At 34.0% G+C, this 19,289-nt stretch overlaps 2 protein-coding genes across 4 annotated transcripts; one reads left to right on the forward strand and one right to left on the reverse strand.

Annotated features, from left to right (window-relative positions):
• The first annotated feature begins 1,613 nt into the window (after positions 1 to 1,613).
• LOC110624168 lies at positions 1,614 to 14,761 on the forward strand. Of its 3 annotated transcripts, none has more exons than XM_043960585.1 (15): positions 1,614 to 1,849; positions 2,009 to 2,140; positions 2,273 to 2,818; positions 3,293 to 4,504; positions 4,633 to 4,960; positions 5,432 to 5,687; positions 5,791 to 6,007; positions 6,087 to 6,436; positions 6,596 to 7,144; positions 7,440 to 8,640; positions 9,110 to 9,463; positions 10,165 to 10,402; positions 10,911 to 13,531; positions 13,647 to 13,783; positions 14,251 to 14,761. In XM_043960585.1, exons 2-15 carry the CDS (start codon positions 2,027 to 2,029, stop codon positions 14,576 to 14,578), a joined length of 8,451 nt encoding a protein of 2,816 aa, XP_043816520.1. In that variant the 5' UTR covers positions 1,614 to 1,849; positions 2,009 to 2,026; the 3' UTR covers positions 14,579 to 14,761. The 3 variants fall into 3 exon arrangements, with proteins under 3 accessions (XP_043816520.1, XP_043816521.1, XP_043816522.1); XM_043960586.1 differs by lacking the exon at positions 1,614 to 1,849 and adding an exon at positions 1,850 to 1,890; XM_043960587.1 differs by lacking the exon at positions 1,614 to 1,849 and having other exon boundaries at positions 1,897 to 2,140; positions 14,254 to 14,761.
• A 1,097-nt stretch (positions 14,762 to 15,858) lies between these two features.
• On the reverse strand, positions 15,859 to 17,223 carry LOC110623938 (protein SLOW GREEN 1, chloroplastic). The gene has a single exon (XM_043960588.1). The coding sequence runs from the start codon at positions 17,211 to 17,213 to the stop codon at positions 16,083 to 16,085; it is 1,131 nt and encodes a 376-aa protein (XP_043816523.1). The 5' UTR covers positions 17,214 to 17,223; the 3' UTR covers positions 15,859 to 16,082.
• Positions 17,224 to 19,289: the final 2,066 nt, after the last annotated feature.

Below are 19,289 nucleotides of genomic sequence, written 5' to 3' on the forward strand. Positions count from 1 at the left end.
TATTTAATAAATACAATACTATAATTATTAGAAAATTTGAATTAATAAATAAATTTAAATAGCTTAATATAAATCAAATTAAGCATTGTGTTAATAGCCGTTAACTCTATTTTTCCACCTACTTCAAATTGCAAACTAAAAAACATGTTAACATTCAGGCTAACATCTCCTGACTATATTCGGTTTAAATTAAAAGAATTAATTAAATTAATGTAAAAATTTTTGATTTGATTTTTTATTTATTTTGATTTGATTTGATTTTTAATTTTAAAAATTTCAGTTATTTTAGTTCAGTTCAAATAAAAAAAAATAAAAAAAATTAAACCGAACCGGTTAGTGATAATAATATATTTTTTTCAATAATATAGAAAAATTATATCATATTATCATTAAAATATTTCAATTAAATTTTAAAATATTAAAAAATAAAAAATTTATTAAAAATTTAAACTGATCAAATCGAATTGAATCGAATTAAATCAGACCTGTTCTGTTCGATTAAATTTTTTACTAAAATCAATTCAGTTTAATTTTTAGAAATACTAAAATTTTAATATTTAGTTTATTCGATTCGGTTTGATTTTAAACCGAACCGACCGAATACTCACTCCTATTCACATGTCTTAATTTAAAAAAAAATTATAAAAATTAATTTTGAATTTTTTAATATTTAACTATAATTTATAATAAAAAATATTTTTGAGACAAAAAAAATGTGATAGATAGAGTATAATATTTTTTAACTAAATTTAAATAATTATTTTAAAAAATATTCAGAATTAATTTATTATTAAAGAATAAACTATTAGTACATAGTGAATAATTAGTATTTTTTTATTATTTTAAATTTAAAAATAATTTTTTATTACTAACGGGTGAACATGTCAATAATTTTTTATTTACCTATTTACTTTATATTTTATTTTATTTTTTAAAAATGGGTAATACCATGTTTGGATGGAAAATAAGAGAGAGAATAAAATTTAAGAAGAAAATAATTTTATTTTTCATATAATTTTGTTTTGATGAAAGAAAAATAATGAAAGTAAAAATATTGAAAAAATAAAAATATTGGAAGGAAATTTTTTAAAATTATAAATATAATCCTATATTTATTTATGCTTTTTTAATATGTAAAATCATATTAAAAAAATAAACATTTTATTTTCTTTTTATTTTTAGAGAAAATTAATTTTTGTTGTTTGTAGTATATAGGTAAATTTATTAGTTAGTTTTTTAATTTTTAAAAATATATTAAAATATTTTTAATTTTTTAAAAATTTTATTTATTGGTGTCTTAATTATAAACAAAATTTAAAATATTATTAGTATAGGTAATTACTTAGTAAAATAAAAAAATTAATGAAGCAATTATAATGAGTTTTTTAAATTATAATAATTAAATAGTAAAATATTTAATTGTTAAAATTAATTAAAAAATAATTAATAAATTTTTTAAAATATTAAAAATATTTTAATATATTTTTTAAAATTAAATTTTTTTATCACATGAATTGAAAAAAATTTTCTCTTCTTTTTATTTTTCTTTCTCCCATCTAAATATAGCATAAATGTCCTTTTGGATTCCTAGTTTCCCGCTTTCATGACCCTCCAGTTTCTTTACAGCTAAGAAATCATAGATAGATTTCTCGGGAAGGCAGACACGACCTACGAAAATGGCGAGAAAGGACCTATGAAAATGGCAAGAAACTAAGCGAGAAATATGATACGACGTATTTAATATAAAGAAGTCGTTCCAAGTCAAGAAGAGTACAGAAGAAGAAACTGCTTTTTATCTTATTTGTTTCTCAAATGTTATGGCCTTTTCTTTCATTGAAAAGCAAAAGAGGTGGTGCTCCATGCTAGTGCTAGTGCTAGTGCTTGTACTACGTAGATTCCTTGTTTCTTGATCATGATTCCCAGCTCTCCTCTTTCTTTTTCGCTAAGAAATCGCTGTTGAGCTTTAAAGGATGAAACTTGAAATGGGTTTATTGTTTTTTTGTTGCAGATAAAGAGTTTAGTGAGGATGATGGAAGGGGAGAGTTCAAGCAAGGAGATGGCTGTTCCTAATGACTATGGCTTCACTAGCATTTTGCTTTCATGGTCCCTTGAAGACATATTCAATGAAAATCTTTTCCAGGTTTTTATAAAAATTCTTTGTTTTTGCTCCTATTTTTTTATGGGGCAAAACAAGAATGATTAACACTTAATGATTTGTTTACTAGCATTTTGAAAAGAAAGAGAGCATAATTTATATTTGATCTTTTTGTAGGTGGATGAGATTCCGCAATCATTTCAATCAGTTAAACATTATTTTGGATCATATGTACTTCCTTTATTAGAAGAGACACGGGCACAATTGCAGTCAAGCATGGAGATTATTTCCAGAGCACCATATGCTGAAGTGGTTAACTTCTCTGAGTGCAAGCCTCATGGCTCGTTATTGTATGATGTTAAGGTTGATCACTGGAGAAACAGGTCCAGTGACCGTGGGAAGGAGCCTTACAACACATTGCCTGGAGATATTGTTGTATTGGCAAATGCTAAACCTGAAACTGCCTCCGATTTGCAAAGGGCAGGAAGGACATGGGCTTTTGCAATGGTCACTAACATCACAGAGGATGAGAATGAGGCTGCTAGTACAACTACTTATTTTAAAGTCCAGGCATCGAAAGATTTTGAAGTTATTGATGGGTTGCAGAACTCGCTGTTCGTGATTTTCTTGATAAATGCAACCACTAATAAAAGAATATGGAATGCATTGCACTTGCAAGGAAACTTGAATATCATCAAGAAATTTCTGTCTACTGATTCTGTGGTATGGGATTAAAATATTATATTTGTTGTAGATAGGATTATGTAGATTCAACTTGTATATGTTTTCTTTATGTTAAAAGGACACAAGGAAATGGCCATGCTTAATAACCTTGGACCATAAAATGTCAATCCTTTTAGCCAAACTACAATTTTTATTCTTTTTTATTGGTCAAAACTTATTTTGCAGCTTTTTACTTGGCAAGAGAAATAATAAGAGAGAAGGAAATTTTCTAATTCACCTATGCTACTCTCTTTTTTGTGGCTTCTAATCCATACGGATTTGGTAAAATCTAATTTGATGTGAAATGTATATGCACTGCATACATAGAACTAGATCCAGAGGAGAATAAATAATATGCCATATTGGTCTCTTTTCTCTCTCAACTGTATTCCAGATACGATATATAGATGAATTTGCATGTGTCTTTCTAGTATTGTTGTTGGGATTCAGCTGAAATTCTGTGCTTTATAATAGGTGAAGGAAAAGTGTGTCCGCTGTTCTGTGAGGAGGAATGGAATCTGGGATGCAAAACTTGCTGTTAGTTTTTCATCAATATTAAATGAATCCCAAACTGAGGCTGTTTTAGCTGGCCTTGATAAAATGCAGTGCAATCACAGGTCTTCTGTCGAACTCATTTGGGGACCTCCAGGGACAGGGAAAACTAAAACTGTTAGCATCCTACTCTATAACCTTCTAAAAATGAAATGTAGGACCTTGATTTGTGCTCCAACCAATGTTGCAGTTATGGAAGTGGCCACAAGAGTCTTACAGCTTGTAATAGAATCTCATGAAAAAGACTCGGGAACAGATGCTTCAATTTATTCTGTAGGAGATATTCTTTTATTTGGGAATAAAGAGAGGCTGAAAATGAATTCTGAAGTTGAAGATATATATTTGGATTATCGTGTTAAAAGGCTTATAGAGTGTTTTGCACCTTTGACTGGCTGGTGGCATTGTTTGAGTTCAACAATTGATTTTTTTGAGGATTGTGTTCCTCAGTACTATATTTTCTTGGAAAACGAATTGATCAAAGAGAAGGAGCACAATAATGAAAGTGAAAACAAAGATAAAACATTCAGCTGTAAAATAGAGGTTAGAATGAAGGGGAACATGTCATTTCTTGATTTTGCAAGAGAAAGATTTAAGTTTATTGCATTACCTCTGAAACGATGTCTCCTTAGTTTATGCGCACACGTATCTGAAAGTTACATTCTGAAGCATAATAGAGAAAACATTATATCCCTAGTTGGGCTCCTTGACACTTTTGATTCTTTGTTGTCTCGGGATGATTTGATCTCTGATGAAGTAGAGGAGGTTTTCTCATGTTCAGAGTTTTCTTCTCAAGGTTTTGCAGATATATTACTGCTGTTGTGCTTGAGGAGAAGGGACTGCCTTTCTCTATTGAAATCTCTGCGTAATTCTCTGAGAGAACTTGATCTACCAAATGCAATGAACGAGAGTTCAATAGTCAAATTCTGTTTCGGGACAGCCTCTTTAATTTTCTGCACAGCATCAAGTTCATATAAGCTGCATTCAATGGCAATAGAACCAATGAAATTATTGGTAATTGATGAAGCTGCCCAGTTAAAAGAATGTGAATCAACAATACCCCTACAAATTCAGGGTATCAGGCATGCCATTCTTATTGGTGATGAGTGCCAATTACCAGCTATGGTGGAAAGCAAAGTACTTAAAATCTTCTTTCCGTCATATTTTGCCATTCTTAATCAGAATGAATTTGGTTATATTTATTTCTACATATAGCATCTCATTTTTTTTTTTTGTTTTTTCTTTTGCTTTTTTTTTTTTGGTAGGCTTCTGACAGAGGTGGCTTTGGAAGAAGTTTATTTGAAAGGTTGAGCTCCTTGGGTCATCCAAAACACCTTTTGAATGTGCAGTACAGGATGCATCCATTTATAAGCTGCTTTCCAAACTCAAAATTTTACTTTAACGACATCTTAGATGCACCAAATGTTAGGGAAAAATGCTATGAAAAGCAATATCTTCCAGGGCCAATGTTTGGTCCTTATTCATTCATAAATGTGCTTGATGGAAGAGAAGAGCTGGATGATGTTGGACATAGCAGAAGAAATATGGTTGAGGTAGCTATTGTGTTGAAACTAGTGATGAGTCTGCACAAAGGTATGAATAGTAAGTTTAATTTTCCTATTACCACTTCACTATGGAATTTTTCGCACTTGATTTATAGACAGGCATTCCTATTTTCTTTGAAGCCTATGCTTTTATCATATTTTTAGTTCAGTCATTTATGGAGTAGTTCTTGGCTCCTTTGTGCTTTTATCAGGCTTGATTTTGCCTAAAAAAGGTTATATTTTCTTCTTATTATGCGGTAGGAATTTTAATTTTCAACACGCACAACAATATATTTTGATCTTTTTGGAGGAAGACTTAGCAGGATGAAGTTTATAATGTTTGTGATAAACTTTTGGCTTCTCTTTTAACATTTTTCATGTGGACAATATCATTCACCTCTTGAAATAATTATGTTAATGACATCATTATTCTGCTGAAACAATGTGTCTCAACTAGTGATTTTGTTTGTAAATGTATTGTTGGAATACCTTTTGCTTCCTTGGCTGTTTTTGTATACAGCATGGAATGGCTCAAACCAGAAGCTTAGAATTGGTATAATATCTCCATATGCTGCTCAAGTGACTGCAATTCAAGATAAACTTGGTCACAAGTATGGAAATATTAATGGGTTTTCAGTGAAGGTGAAGACAGTAGATGGGTTTCAGGGTGGGGAGGAAGATGTCATAATCATATCCACTGTGAGATCAAATAGAGCTGGGGCAATTGGGTTCATGTCCAATCCTCGGAGAGTCAATGTTGCTATTACAAGAGCAAGGTACTGCTTCCAATTACTTCTTTCCCATCACCTGTATAGTAATCCTAGCAATACTATTAAAAAAAGTTTTATTTATTTATTTATTTAATTTTTGTCCATGTAGGCACTGTCTTTGGATTTTAGGGAATGAAAGAACTCTAATCAATAGTGAATCAATTTGGAAGGAATTAGTTTGTGATGCTAAGAGGCGTCAGTGCTTCTTTAATGTTGATGAAGATGAGCAATTGGCAAAAACCATATTAGAAGTGAAGAAAGAGTTTGATCAACTTGATGATTTGCTCAATGGAAACAGTGTTTTCTTCAGAAGTGCTAGGTGGAAGGTATATAAAATTTGACTGAAAGTAAGTTATTAAACATATCTGTGCTAAAGTAACTTTTGTGTTGATTTATGGTGGATAGGTTATTTTCAGTGAGAATTTCATTAGATCATTTGGAAAGCTGACATCAGTTCGGACAAAAACATCTGCTTTAAACCTTCTTCTTAGACTTTCCAGTGGCTGGCGCCCCAGGAAGAGGAATGTGAATTTGATTCATGACTCTTCTAATATCTTGAAACAATTCAGGGTTGAAGGGTTATATGTAATATGTTCAATTGACATAGAGAAAGAAAAAAGGTACTCTCAAGTTTTGAAGGTTTGGGACATATTGCCATTAGAAGAGATTCCAGGATTGGTCAAACGTCTCAATGGCATCTTTCAAGGATATACAGATGATTTTATTAGTCATTGCAATGAGAAATTTCTTGAAGGGTATGTGCCTTTGTTGGCACTGCAGTAGATTGTGTTTTTTGTTTTTCAAGTACCTTAACTTTTTAAATTCTCCTTATCTGAAACAGCAAGTACGTGATTTTCCTTTTTTTTTTTTTTTAAATTTTCCCTTCTATGCCTAATGTTGCTGTTTGTGTACAGAGATTTGGAAGTTCCCAAAACTTGGTCAACCTCTCATGACATTGTCCGGTTTAAGAGTCTTGTAAAAAATGAAGGGGAAAGCAATTTGATTTCTGATGAGAGATGTTATGTGGAGAACTCAAAAGTGAGTGACAGCTTGTTGCTAATGAAATTCTACTCCTTATCCCCTGTAGCTGTAAGCCACTTGCTTTCTGGTCGTGATGGTCTAGAACTAGAGCTCCCTTTTGAAGTGACGGATGAAGAACTGGAAATAATTCTATTCTCACAAAGTACATTTATATTGGGACGATCTGGCACTGGAAAAACAACTGTTGTAACCATGAAGTTATTTAAGAAAGAGCAACTTTTCCACATGGCCACTGAAGGTTACGGTGAAGAGAGTGGCAATACCTCCAAGGATGAATTCCAGAAAATCAATGTTGATTATGATATAAAAAATGTTGAAAACAGTCATGGTGAGGCTAAGAGTGTTGTTTTGCACCAGCTTTTTGTTACTGTTAGTCCTAAACTGTGTTATGCTGTCAAACACCAAGTTTCTCAACTGAAAAGGTATGTGGGTTCTGTTCAAAATGTAGTACAATTATAAACATCACTTAGATTTTACACTCACTTAGATTTTAGAAAATTATTTCGAGAAGGTTTCTTATGACTGTGTTGGCCATGGAATTTTTGTTGAGATCTAAAACAACTGTATATTGAGTTATCATACATTAAGCAACAAGTTGGTAATACTCGCTCATGCTTTCTACTTGTTAATCTTAACAAGTTCCTTTACTTTTCTAAATGAACATTACCTTTTTCTGCATGTATGCATTTTCTGATTTATGCTTGTATATTTATATAGATTTGCCTCCGGTGGAAAATATTCTGCAACTTGTGTTTCAGCTGATGGGGAGGATATTGATGATGCTGCACAATTCAAAGATATTCCAGATTCTTTAATTGATATTCCTTCTGATTTGTACCCTCTTGTTATAACTTTCCATAAATTTCTGATGATGCTTGATGGAACAATTGGTAATTCTTACTTTGAAAGATTTCCTGATCTGAGACAGCTTTTCGATGGTAAAATGCAAATTTCAGGCTCCATTGCAGTGCAGTCTTTTATAAGGACGAGGGAGGTTAACTATGAGAAGTTTTGTTCAAATTATTGGCCGCATTTTAATGTTGACTTCACTAAAAAGTTTGACTCGTCTAAAGTCTTTACAGAGATAATGTCTCAAATAAAGGGTGGCTTGCAAGCAGGGCGATCTTCAGATGGTAGACTCAGCCGGGAGGATTATGTTATGTTGTCTGAGGGTCGGATATCCACTTTAAGTAGGAAGCAGAGAGAAGCAATATATGATGCTTTTGAAGATTATGAAAAAATGAAGATAGCCAATGGTGATTTTGATATGGCTGATCTTGTGATTGATCTTCATCGTCGGCTTAAAACTGAAAATTATTTGGGAGATATGATGGATTTTGTTTATATTGATGAAGTTCAAGATCTTACAATGCAGCAGGTTGCACTTTTCAAATACATCAGCAAAAATGTGACTGAAGGCTTTGTATTTTCTGGTGACACTGCACAAACTATTGCCAGAGGGATTGATTTTAGGTTTGAAGATGTCAGATCTCTGTTTTATAACGAGTTTGTTTTGGGATCCAGAAGTGAAGGTACTGACAGAATAAAGGAGAAAGGTCAGTTATCTAAAATTTTTCATTTGAGCCAGAACTTTCGAACCCATGCTGGTGTTCTCAAATTAGCTCAGAGTGTTATTGACCTCCTTTACTGGTTTTTCCGACCATTTATTGATGTTTTAAATCATGAAACTAGTCATATATTTGGGGAGTCGCCGATTCTGATTGAATCTGGAAATGATGAAAATGCAATTGTTACTATATTTGGGAAAAATGAGAACATAGAAGGAAGTTTTGCCGGGTTTGGAGCTCAGCAAGTCATATTAGTAAGGGATTATTCAGCTAGGAAAGAAATTTGCAAATATGTCAGGAAGCAAGCTCTTGTTTTGACCATAGTGGAATGCAAGGGCCTTGAGTTTCAGGTCAGTGGTGTATTTTCTACATTTTTCATTCCTTTTTTATGTAGTGGAACATTAAAGTTGTTTCTCCTTGATCAAGTTCTACTGCTTGCTTTTTGCTGTCATATTAACATTGTTGCTCTTCTTGGTGACAAATGTTCAGTTATAGCAATTGTTTTGAGATTATGATCAAACTTCAGTACTTTCAGCAATTTTTCTGATTCTGATGTTGTTTCATGTGATTTATGAGAGAGAGTGTTTTTATTTATTTATTTATTTTGAGTGTAGAGTTTATTTATTTTCACTCTGTTTGTTAAAAGAAGTAAATAGAACTTTGAAACACAAAATAGAATAAAGCTAATGAGTTGGTTATGCAGGTAACGTTTTCATAAAGCTATTTTTTGAATGTTTACCATCCGGTCAAATGTTCATATTTTCTTGACCTATGTCATGGTTTTGCCTTATTAATTTTTTTTATATAATCACTTTGTAGGATGTACTGCTGTACAACTTCTTTGGCTCATCACCAATGAGAAATAAGTGGAGAGTTATTTATGAATATATGAAAGAACAGAATTTGCTTGATGCTAGTTCTCCACCATCTTTTCCAAGTTTTAATTCAGGAAAACACAATATCCTGTGCTCTGAATTGAAGCAATTATATGTTGCTATAACTCGTACAAGGCAGAGATTGTGGATTTGTGAGAATATAGAGGAATTCTCCAAACCAATGTTTGATTATTGGAGGAAGAAGGCCCTTGTCCAAGTCAGAAAGCTGGATGATTCTCTTGCATCAGCAATGCAAGTTGCCAGCAGCCAAGAAGAGTGGAAGTCACAGGGTTACAAGGTTTTTGTTGGTTTTCCTTTTTTAAAAATTTCTTTTTAGTTTCTTACATATGAATAACCTTGCTATTAATGATGTTATTTTTCTTGTTGATAATATTGTTATCATGTGCTTATCAGTATTTTACCCTGAAGGTCTGGAAATTGGAATAAATTTGTGCAAATCAGGATGTTATTATTTGTAGTTGCTGTTATCAATGATTATTACATTGTTGTCTTCCATACGAGTATATAATACTACTCTCTCCGTTCCATTGCCTGTAGTTTCTTTTTTCTCCCACATGGATTAAAGATATGCAATGGATATAGTTAAAACAATAAAGTTTAGGTTGTAATTTTCTAATATTAATATACCTTCTTCTGGATTTGCTCCGTTACTCGATTACTCTTGAAACTAATAAATTTTACTTTTCCAACGCATATTAAATAGAGGTATAATAATAAGCTAATAAATAAATTATCATCTGAGAAAGGAAATGTGCCTATAATTTGGAACTGATAAGAAAGGAATGGAAGCCTATCCTTGTGGGAGCATTTGCTACCATCATTTGCTATTTTTGTGGGGTAGCAGTGAGGATATATATTGGTCTTGTATGAAGCTACAGGAGGAACACGAAGATGCCTATCATACTGACTTCTTGTAGTTGCATCATGTTCATGGAATGGGGACACTTTATCTTTCTTTTCCTTATGTTGGTGATGCAGCTTTTGCATTCGGGTAACTACGAGATGGCAACAATGTGCTTTGAAAGAGCAGGAGATGAATATGGAGAAAAGTTGGCTAAGGCTTCTGGGCTTAGAGCATCTGCTGAAAAAATGCAAGCTTCAAATCATGAAGAGGCTTCTGCTGCCCGTAGGCAGGCTGCTGAAATTTTTGAGGCCATTGGAAAAGCTGAGTATGCTGCAGAATGTTTTTTCATGCTAAAGGAGTATGAAAGAGCAGGTATGAAGTTATCTTCTCTTTTATTCTTATTTAGGCATCTTGAAACATGAATCAGAAATATGGTTTTTATGTTGTGGGAGTACTATATATTGGTTTCGTGTGTCCTATGACCTTTTGAGCATGTTTTTTGACTTGCTATATTAGGTCTCTTGGCCATAAAGAAGCTTTGTAAATTGTAGTTCATTGTGAAGCAACAGATTTTGTGGGATCATTAAATTTCTGATGTGGCATGTGAATGTCATCACTGCTAATATACCTGTGTTTCCAAATGAAGCATTTTAGTTATGTGAAAATATTCATTTTGTTAATGGCACCATTATTCCTGTTGTCACCATAAAAGGGAGGACAAGGCGAAAAGTGACGAGGGAATGGACACTGGTCTGTTTGGTGTGTGATGATCATGTCGTGACAGGATGCTTAGATTTAGTTACTGCTAAATTCTGAAAGGTGATTTTGTGAAATGACTTTAAGATTCGTAGCTCTTTAACTTTAATTCTTGACTTTCCAGGAAAAATCTATTTGCAATGTGGGGATTTTGCTTTGGAAAGAGCTGGGCAATGTTTCTATCTTGCTGGAAGTTATAGATTTGCAGCAGAAGTGTATGCCAAAGGCAACCAATTTATGAAGTGTTTGTCTGCCTGTACTGAAGGAAAACTCTTTGACATGGGCTTCCAATATATTCAGTACTGGAAACAGCATATGACAGAGGATAGTTACATTGTTAAAAGGAGCAAGGAAATGGATAAAATAGAACAAGAGTTTCTGGAGAGCTGTGCTCTTCACTATCACGAGTTGAATGATAACAGAGCCATGATGAAATATGTTAGAGCTTTTCACTCCATTGCTTCTATTCGCACTTTCTTGGAGAATTTAGGGTGCCTTGATGAGCTTCTGTTATTTGAAGAAGAATCAGGCAATTTCCTGGAGGCTGCAAAAATTGCAAAGCAGAAAGGTGAACTTCTACTTCAGGCCGATCTGCTTGGAAAGGCTGGACATTTTAGGGATGCATCGTTGCTAATACTTTGGTATGTGTTTGCAAACTCTCTGTGGTCATCTGGGAGCAAAGGCTGGCCCTTGAAGCCGTTTACAGATAAGTTGGAGCTTCTAACAAAGGCAAAGTCACTCGCAAAGAATGATTCAAGCCAATATTATGAGTTTGTACATATGGAAGCTGAAATCTTATTGAATGACCAGAGCAGCCTGTTCATGATGAAACAGCATCTGAATGCTTCTCAGGGACAGAAGAGTATAAGAGGTGAAATATTATCTTCTCGAAAAATTCTGGATGCACATCTTAATTTAAATACCAGTAAGTATGATTGGGAAAATGACATGGTTCTTGATCTAACAAGGTTTTCAGAAAGTAAAATTACAAAAGGTCAGGTTTCTGTTGAGACACTAGTTTACTTCTGGAATTTCTGGAAGGATAATATTCAGAAAATATTTGAGTACCTGACAAGTCTCGAAGCACAATATGCTGGTGAATGCACAAGTTATGGAGAATTCTGCTTGAACTACTTGGGCATTCGCAGGCAGTTCAGTAATCTCAATACCATCTATCTTCTGATGATCCCTGATGCATATTGGGCAAAAAAAATGCACAGTCGATTAATCCAAAACAATGGGAAGTTCATTTCTCTGGGCGTTCATCAGTTTGTGCCTGCTGCTCGGAGTTATTGGAGTGAAGAATTGCTTTCTGTTGGTCTGGATGTATTGATCAAACTTGAAGCTCTTTATAACCTCTCAGTTAAGAATTGCTTCTCTTTCTTCTGCCAGAGCAGGGCTCTTAATCATATCTATGAAATAGCGAAATTTCTTTTCAATTCCAAGTTCCTGGACTGCAGACATTCTGACAAGAAGTTGCTTAAATTCATTGGATTGACAACTGAACACTTGTTTGGCTGCATTTATCCGCTAGACTGGAAAGAATCATTGAAAAAGAATATGCTTTCTTTAAGGAGAACTGAAGGTTTTAGAAATTTAATCAAGGATGTTGCTTTAGAGACTTTTAATGTGAATAATCAGCTCTCATATGGGCAGCTTGGAAGGATAACATTGGCAATTCTTGGTTCTGGTAAGATATGTAAGGAGTTATATAAGAAGATTGTAGGTGGTTTAAGATGGAATACATCATGGATGGCTTTGATGGAGGATCTCTGTTTAAACTCAGGGTCAGAAATTTCACCAGACGGTAAAATTGAAATGCCAAGTGATCAGCTTTCTCTGATGTTGAAGTTACATGGAGCTTTGGTAGATACATATAATGCCAACTGGAGGACACAGAATGACTACATCTCACCTGGAGGTTTCCTATACCTTGTCGAGCGCCAGCTGATTTTGTTATCTTGCTCACGCGGGTTTGTTCTCACTACAAGGTCTTCTTTTACTGAATGGCTCATCTACCTGGAATCTGATGGAAGCCAAATTTCCTCTTCAGCAGAACAGGCACTGCAGTCTGCCAATGGCATGCTCAGGTTTTTAGCTAATGTTGTTCAGCAGCTTCTTTACAATAAGATGGAAATGATGAAGTGGATTACAAAGTGTCACCCAAATGCAAAGGATTACTATGCAGTTGTTGTTTTGAGACTAGTTGTTATAGCATGTTTGCTTGCTTTGAACTTTGGTTTGTGTATGGACTTGCTTTTTGAGTTGCTGGGTAGGAATTATATTGCTGATCAGCTTCCAAGGGAATTTTATAAAGCCCTCCAGAAAAGGTGGAAGAACCGGAATTTTCTGAATGCAAATGCAGATGTGAATGTGCTTGCTGATGCATTTCAGGAAATCGGAAATCCACTGGTAATTGTGAGCTTGGATAAAACTCGCCCTCAGTATTCATGTCAAAAAGCCATATTTTTTGATATGGTCAGCCAAAGCAAAGAAGCCATGTTCACAATCTTGTTTCCTGATATCAATAAAGCTGATGAAACTAACAAAGAAAGTGTTGAACCGGACACTACTACCTCTTGCAAGGGAGTAGTGTCTCCTGATGGATATGATGATGGCAAACGATCCAATGTTGATGAGAACATTCCTTGCCCACCTGGCCAGATTTGGGAACTACTAGGAGATTTAAATTCAATGAATCAAGGAGAAGACAAGAGGTCAATGGTAAATGATCCCACAATTAAGGTGATGTTCATATCCTTTGCAAGTTTTGAAGCATGAAATCAATTGAGCATTATTATCTGCGCCAGCTTATTGAGTTTTTTTTTTTTTTTTTTTTTTTTTAAAATTAAATTTTCAGGCAAATATAGAGAAGATAATTCTCCTTTTAAGTACTGCACTTAAGGGTTCTCCTGATAATGAAAACGGTAGCTTGCATGGGGAAGCTGCCATTCTACTAGAGGATTTGAAGCAACTGTTTGCTGCATTAGATGTGAGGTCAGTTTAAACATGGTGGTCTGATCTTTTACGTGCTTAACAGTTTGCCGTGTGTTTTTTTTATCCTTTTCTTTTTCTAGAGCTGAAATTGTAATTTGAGGGATGAACAAGAGCAGTATTGGGCCATTTACAAAATCTGCTGGTGCTCAACATTAACCATGTTTATTAAATTTGCTTTTAATCTCCAAATGAGTTTTATCTTAATGATACTAAAATCATTTTATGGCCATAAGATCTTGAGTTTGAGTTTGAGCTTGAGTTGGAGTCAATTGTACAATAAAAAAGAGCTTTTAATCCATCTAAATGGCAATATGAAACTAATTATTAACATTGAAGATAAATTGAGAAAAATAAAAGGATTTGCTAAATTGATATTTTGGAAAAATGCTGTATTTTTTTTTTTTTTAATTATTTTCATCCACGATATGTAATTCTGCATACTGAATATTTGCTCTTTTGAATTAAAGTAGTTCGGAGCCTAAGAATGACAGAATTGAAGAACTTGTTAGCAAGCTGCAGTCAAGAAAGCCAAGATTAGAGAGTTTCATCAATCAGAAAATCTTACAGGAAGCTGAAAATCTTGGAAGGGAGGAATCAGATACCAGCAAAATTGATGAAGATGTTAATGATGAGGTTATGCAAAGTGAAAGTTCTGATAAAGGCAAGAGCAATGCTTCTCAGGCTACAGTTGCTTCTGGAAACCAAGGCAGCAGTTCTAATGCAGAAAGCAAAGGCAGTAAGGGGAAAAAGTCAAAGAAAAAAGGGGGAAAGGGGAAAGGTGGCCGGAAAAAATAGGTAGCTTTTGGGAACTTCTAAAGATATATGCATTATGCATTTGTAAATGTCTCTTTTGTTTCCGTATGAAGTCACCACTTATGCCATTGGCATTTTGTGATTTTCTTTGTACATGGAAGCCTTCTGCAGAAAGTGACTTTAAGTTGTGGTCATTGCAAATAAAATATTATTTGTTGGTGTTAATTAATTCTCTTCACACCGGTAGGAGCAAATTAGAAAACAAAATGTTGATGCACAATGACCAAGGCATCGTTTGGCAATTGCTTTTAACGTAGCGTTCAGTGTTTTAACATTTTAGAGCGATTAGATTGTGGATCATGAAATATTACTCCTCTAAACGTGAACTAAATCCAACTGTCCCTGATCTGAGGGGAATTAGATAATCCGTAATGATAGAGGGATCTCCATTACTAGGTAGAAATCAAATGAAAATTAAATAAGATTGAGAAAATAACTCCTTTACAAATTACAGAAAGCAACGGGTCCAGTGCCAGGGTTTTAAGGAAGGGTTGGCTCTTAGATGAATAAATTTTAGGTTGGGCAAGGGAAAAGATACAAAAACTGGATTAAAAAGAGGTGAAAAAAAAACAAAGAACTAACATTGACCATGTGCTGTGACAGCTCAGAAAAGGGTGATTAGGAGAGCTTCAAGAGTGCTGAGAGTTCAAAATCAATCTTTTACCGGGACAACAAATACCTAACAGCCAAATGCATGACAGTTCAACTGAACCAAAAGCAATGGTGCAATAAGCAGCAGATGATAATTAGAGTTTGTAAGCCAAGAATCCTTAATGATACCTGTTTGTCCAGGAAAGATGACCATAAAAAAAAAAAGTGGTCCTCGATCAGATCACAGAGCGCTACCAAAACAAACATTTATTCATGCCAGTCATTTCTAAAGTGCTAAAATGGTAGTTAGCATTGGGGAAAAAGTTTTCAGGAGTGTGTTCTTGTACACATTTTGAACTCTGAAATTACGAAGAAGATAGAAACCCAACTAGATGCTAACTAAAAAAATTCAACTGACATTGCCTATCTGTAGGTAATCATAACCTTCGATTATTTCACAAAAGTGACCAACAAAAGATTGTGAGTCTTCACAGTCTTCCAATCTCATAAAGTTGTTGTCTACCCATAGTCCAAAACAAAAAATTCCTAACACAAAGATCAAGAAAACACAGACCAAGAATAAAGCAGAGAATTACATTGCATGTATAGCAGATAAGTTTCCAACATTAAAATTGGACATGTTTCAGCAAAAACAATCAAAACGTGCTCTATAGCAATAAGATATGCCTTTTCCTTTATTCCTATTAATGAAAATTCAACATCAGTTCCTATAAAACAATAACTTACTAAACTTGCAAAAGAAGCCGAGGGTTACATGAAAATGCAGCCAGTGTCCCCTTGTCTGTCCGCAAAAAAAAAAAAAAAAAAAAAAAAAAAACGGCTCTTTCTGATCATTATTACTTTATTAATCAAGAACCCACCAAGGTTAAGTAGCTCATTTCTCCTCATTGGACCCAAAAACCTTCATCCTTGACAATGGGGTCCTCAAATAGCCCTCCACCTCAAACTTCTTGGGTGAAAGCTCCCTATACTTGGCAAATTGTTCTCTTGCCTCCTCATTCTTGTCAAGCAAGCTATATATCATTCCTCGACAAAAATATGGCCTGAAATCACTGGGATCTTCCTTGGACAACTCTTTATAACTCTTCAATGCCTTCTCTACATTCTTCTGCAGAAATTGTATCTGTGCTATAATGAACCTCACATCTCTTGCTTCTTTTACTTTATTGTCCTCTTTGGCGATGTCTAGAGCCTCTTGTAGCCTCCTAATAACCGCATCTCCTTCTCCACAACGATCCATTAGGAGTGCATTCTCGAATAGTGCCTCAAAAGACAACGGATTCACATGGAGAATTTCTTCGAACACCTGGCGTGCATCCAGAGTTCGACCCACTTCATTTAACAACCTAGCCATCAAGAATTTCCACTCGGTCACGGACGGTTGTGCGTCTACTAGACGCTGAAGTACCTTCAGAGCCTCCTCGTCTTCCCCATTTTCGAGCTTTTGTTGTAAAAGTGATTTGAGAGATTCAATTGCTTCAGCACTTGAGTCAAGCAGTCGAGAGAATGGTGTTGATCGATCATTTAGGTTCTGATTTTGCTGTTTCTCTACCTCTACTTCTTCTACTTCTGCTTCTTCCTCTTCCTCGAGGGTTGGCCTATTTTCTGTAAGAGGTACAGAAGTTTCAGCTCTGGCCGGCAAAACTGAGAATCTGACTGCAACTGATGCTGTGAAACCAATTAGGATAGCGGCTTTGGTGAGGCTTTTGAGAATGGAAGGTTTGTGGGTATGATCTGATGATGCTCTGACTGATCTAAGGGTAGAAATAGATGAGAAATTGGTATTAGGATTATGGGACTTGAGAGAGATGAAATGGGGAAGAGAAGGAGAGTTCAAGGAAGGTGCTTTGAGATGGAGGAAAGACGTGGCTAGCGTGGAGTTCATGGTGAGAGGAATGGAGAGGATTTGTGAGTTTAGGGGTTTAGGGTTTCTGGGCAGAGAAAGAGAGAACAGAATGGGCACTGAATTTTCATTGAATTTATCACTCAAAGACGCATTCAACATTCACAATTCAAAATTTCTCATTATTTTATTTTATTTTATGACCAAACGTTCAAACACGCGCTTCCGCGCAGTGGAAAACGTTGGTAGACAACTAATCAAAATCGAGCCAATGTTTGATTTAGCTTTGCATGCAACATAAAGTGATCAATTAGGATTATAATCAATAATATTTTTATTGTCATATAACCAAAAGCTTTATACAAAGCAAACGACAAAATCATCCTAATTCCAATTTCTCCAATTCATAGCATTTGGATTACTGGAAGAGTTTCCTCATCTGACTAACCTTGCTTTTACTGCTGATTTCCCTTGTATAGTAAACCAAACTATAAAGCTTAGGAGTGAGCTTATTTGTTTCAAAACTGAATCGAATTAAATAAACAAAAAATTTAAATTTAAATTTTTGTGAAAATTAAATGAAATTGAATGAGAGAGAAATCAATTTGAATCGAATCAATAATTTGGTTCGATTTGTCGGTTAGGCATTTTAATGTACTTTTTATTTTTTACATTTTATTTTTAGTACTTTAAAATTTAATTGAAGTATTTTAATCTTAGCTAGAATATGATTTTTTTATATTATCAAAATGACACAGTATTGTATCTACCAGGTTCGGTTTGGTTTTTCTCAAAATTTTTATCTATATTGAACTAAAATAATTGAATTTTTTGAATTCAAAATTGAATCAAACTGAAAAGAATATAAAATTGAATTAAATTTTCAAATTGATTCCATACAATTAGTTATTTCGATTTGAATATGCTCACTCCTAATAAAGTTGTGTCCAGGCAGTACAAAACTTCCCCAAAATGGCTTTCACTGAGAGACTTGCATTTCTCTGCTTTTGATCTCTTCCTAAGCATTTGCTATATAATATTTTCCAGTTTTGGTAAGCTCCCATTTGATAACATTCTCATGCTCCTCCATCCCCTCCAATACTTTTTACTTTGGCCCTTTCTAGGCACATCAATATCTCCAATATTGATGAAGGGAAATCCGTCAACCAAATTGTCTTCATTCAACCATGAATTATGCCAAAAGGGGATATCCCCCTTCCTAATTTACCGGAGAAAAACCTTTTAAACATACCCCTCAATCCTACTAAATGCCTTCAAGCCTAGCATGCCTCCATTAGTTTGGTTATGCCCCAAAAACTCATGTTTTTCAATTTACTTCTTATTATCCATGTGGCTCACAAAAATGTCTTAGAAGTCAGCAAGTTCTACATTTGCTTGTCCATTGCAACTTTATATCAAGAGATGATGTCTTTTACACCTAATCTTTATCTCCTGGGTTTATATACTCTTTCCCACGCCACAAATAACATCTCTTATCCATTTCTCTTACAATAGTTTTAGGTAGAATGAAAATACTGCACCAATATGCATGAAAGCTTTTGAGTATAGAATTTATCACTTGTACTCTTCCAGCATAAGACAAAAGCTTTGTTGCTCAGGAGTTGTTTCTAGCAATAGTTTTATCCACCAATATAGAGCAATCTTGCTTTTTAACATCTATGGTTACTAAAGTATCTCTAGATAAGTGACCGGAAGGGATCCTTCTTTGAATTGAAGCATCTGTAAGATATATTGTCTCTTCTAAGTTGGCATGCTAGCAAAAAACACAAAACTTTTAGCTTTATTAACATGCAATGATGCGTACATAAAGGGGTAATAATTTTGAATAATTTAAAGTGCATTGAAGCTGTCATAGTAATAAAATATTCAATTTGTAAAATTTTAAATCATGACAAATCAAATTACCATTGATTAATTCAAGACTTATGAGATGAAAATTATATTTAGAAAGTATGAGATGATGAGAAAAAAAAGCTACACTCTCATTCAACACATATGGTCACAACACAATTTCAGATCGTGTAATGCATGTATGGCCGAATTGCACTTAGCCTTATTTTGTTATTTTAGTATTTTAATATTTTATTAGACTTGCTTTAAAATAATTTAGCCTATTTTTGAAGTCAAATTCGTACAACTCATTTAGGAAGATTTTCCAAGACAATTTAGAAAAATAATTTTTAATTTAATCTAAGTTTGACTATTTGACTAGATACT

This window comes from Manihot esculenta, chromosome 10 (assembly GCF_001659605.2).
Source record: "Manihot esculenta cultivar AM560-2 chromosome 10, M.esculenta_v8, whole genome shotgun sequence".
NCBI classification, from domain to species: domain Eukaryota; kingdom Viridiplantae; phylum Streptophyta; class Magnoliopsida; order Malpighiales; family Euphorbiaceae; genus Manihot; species Manihot esculenta.

Coding starts and splice junctions, on each gene's coding strand:
- LOC110624168 (XM_043960585.1), top strand. CDS start 2,027: ATGATGGAAGGGGAGAGTTCAAGCAAGGAGATGGCTGTTCCTAATGAC. Junction 2,819..3,292: donor TTCTGTCTACTGATTCTGTG/GTATGGGATTAA, acceptor GCTTTATAATAG/GTGAAGGAAAAGTGTGTCCG. Junction 13,532..13,646: donor TAAATGATCCCACAATTAAG/GTGATGTTCATA, acceptor TTAAATTTTCAG/GCAAATATAGAGAAGATAAT.
- LOC110623938 (XM_043960588.1), bottom strand. CDS start 17,213: ATGTTGAATGCGTCTTTGAGTGATAAATTCAATGAAAATTCAGTGCCC.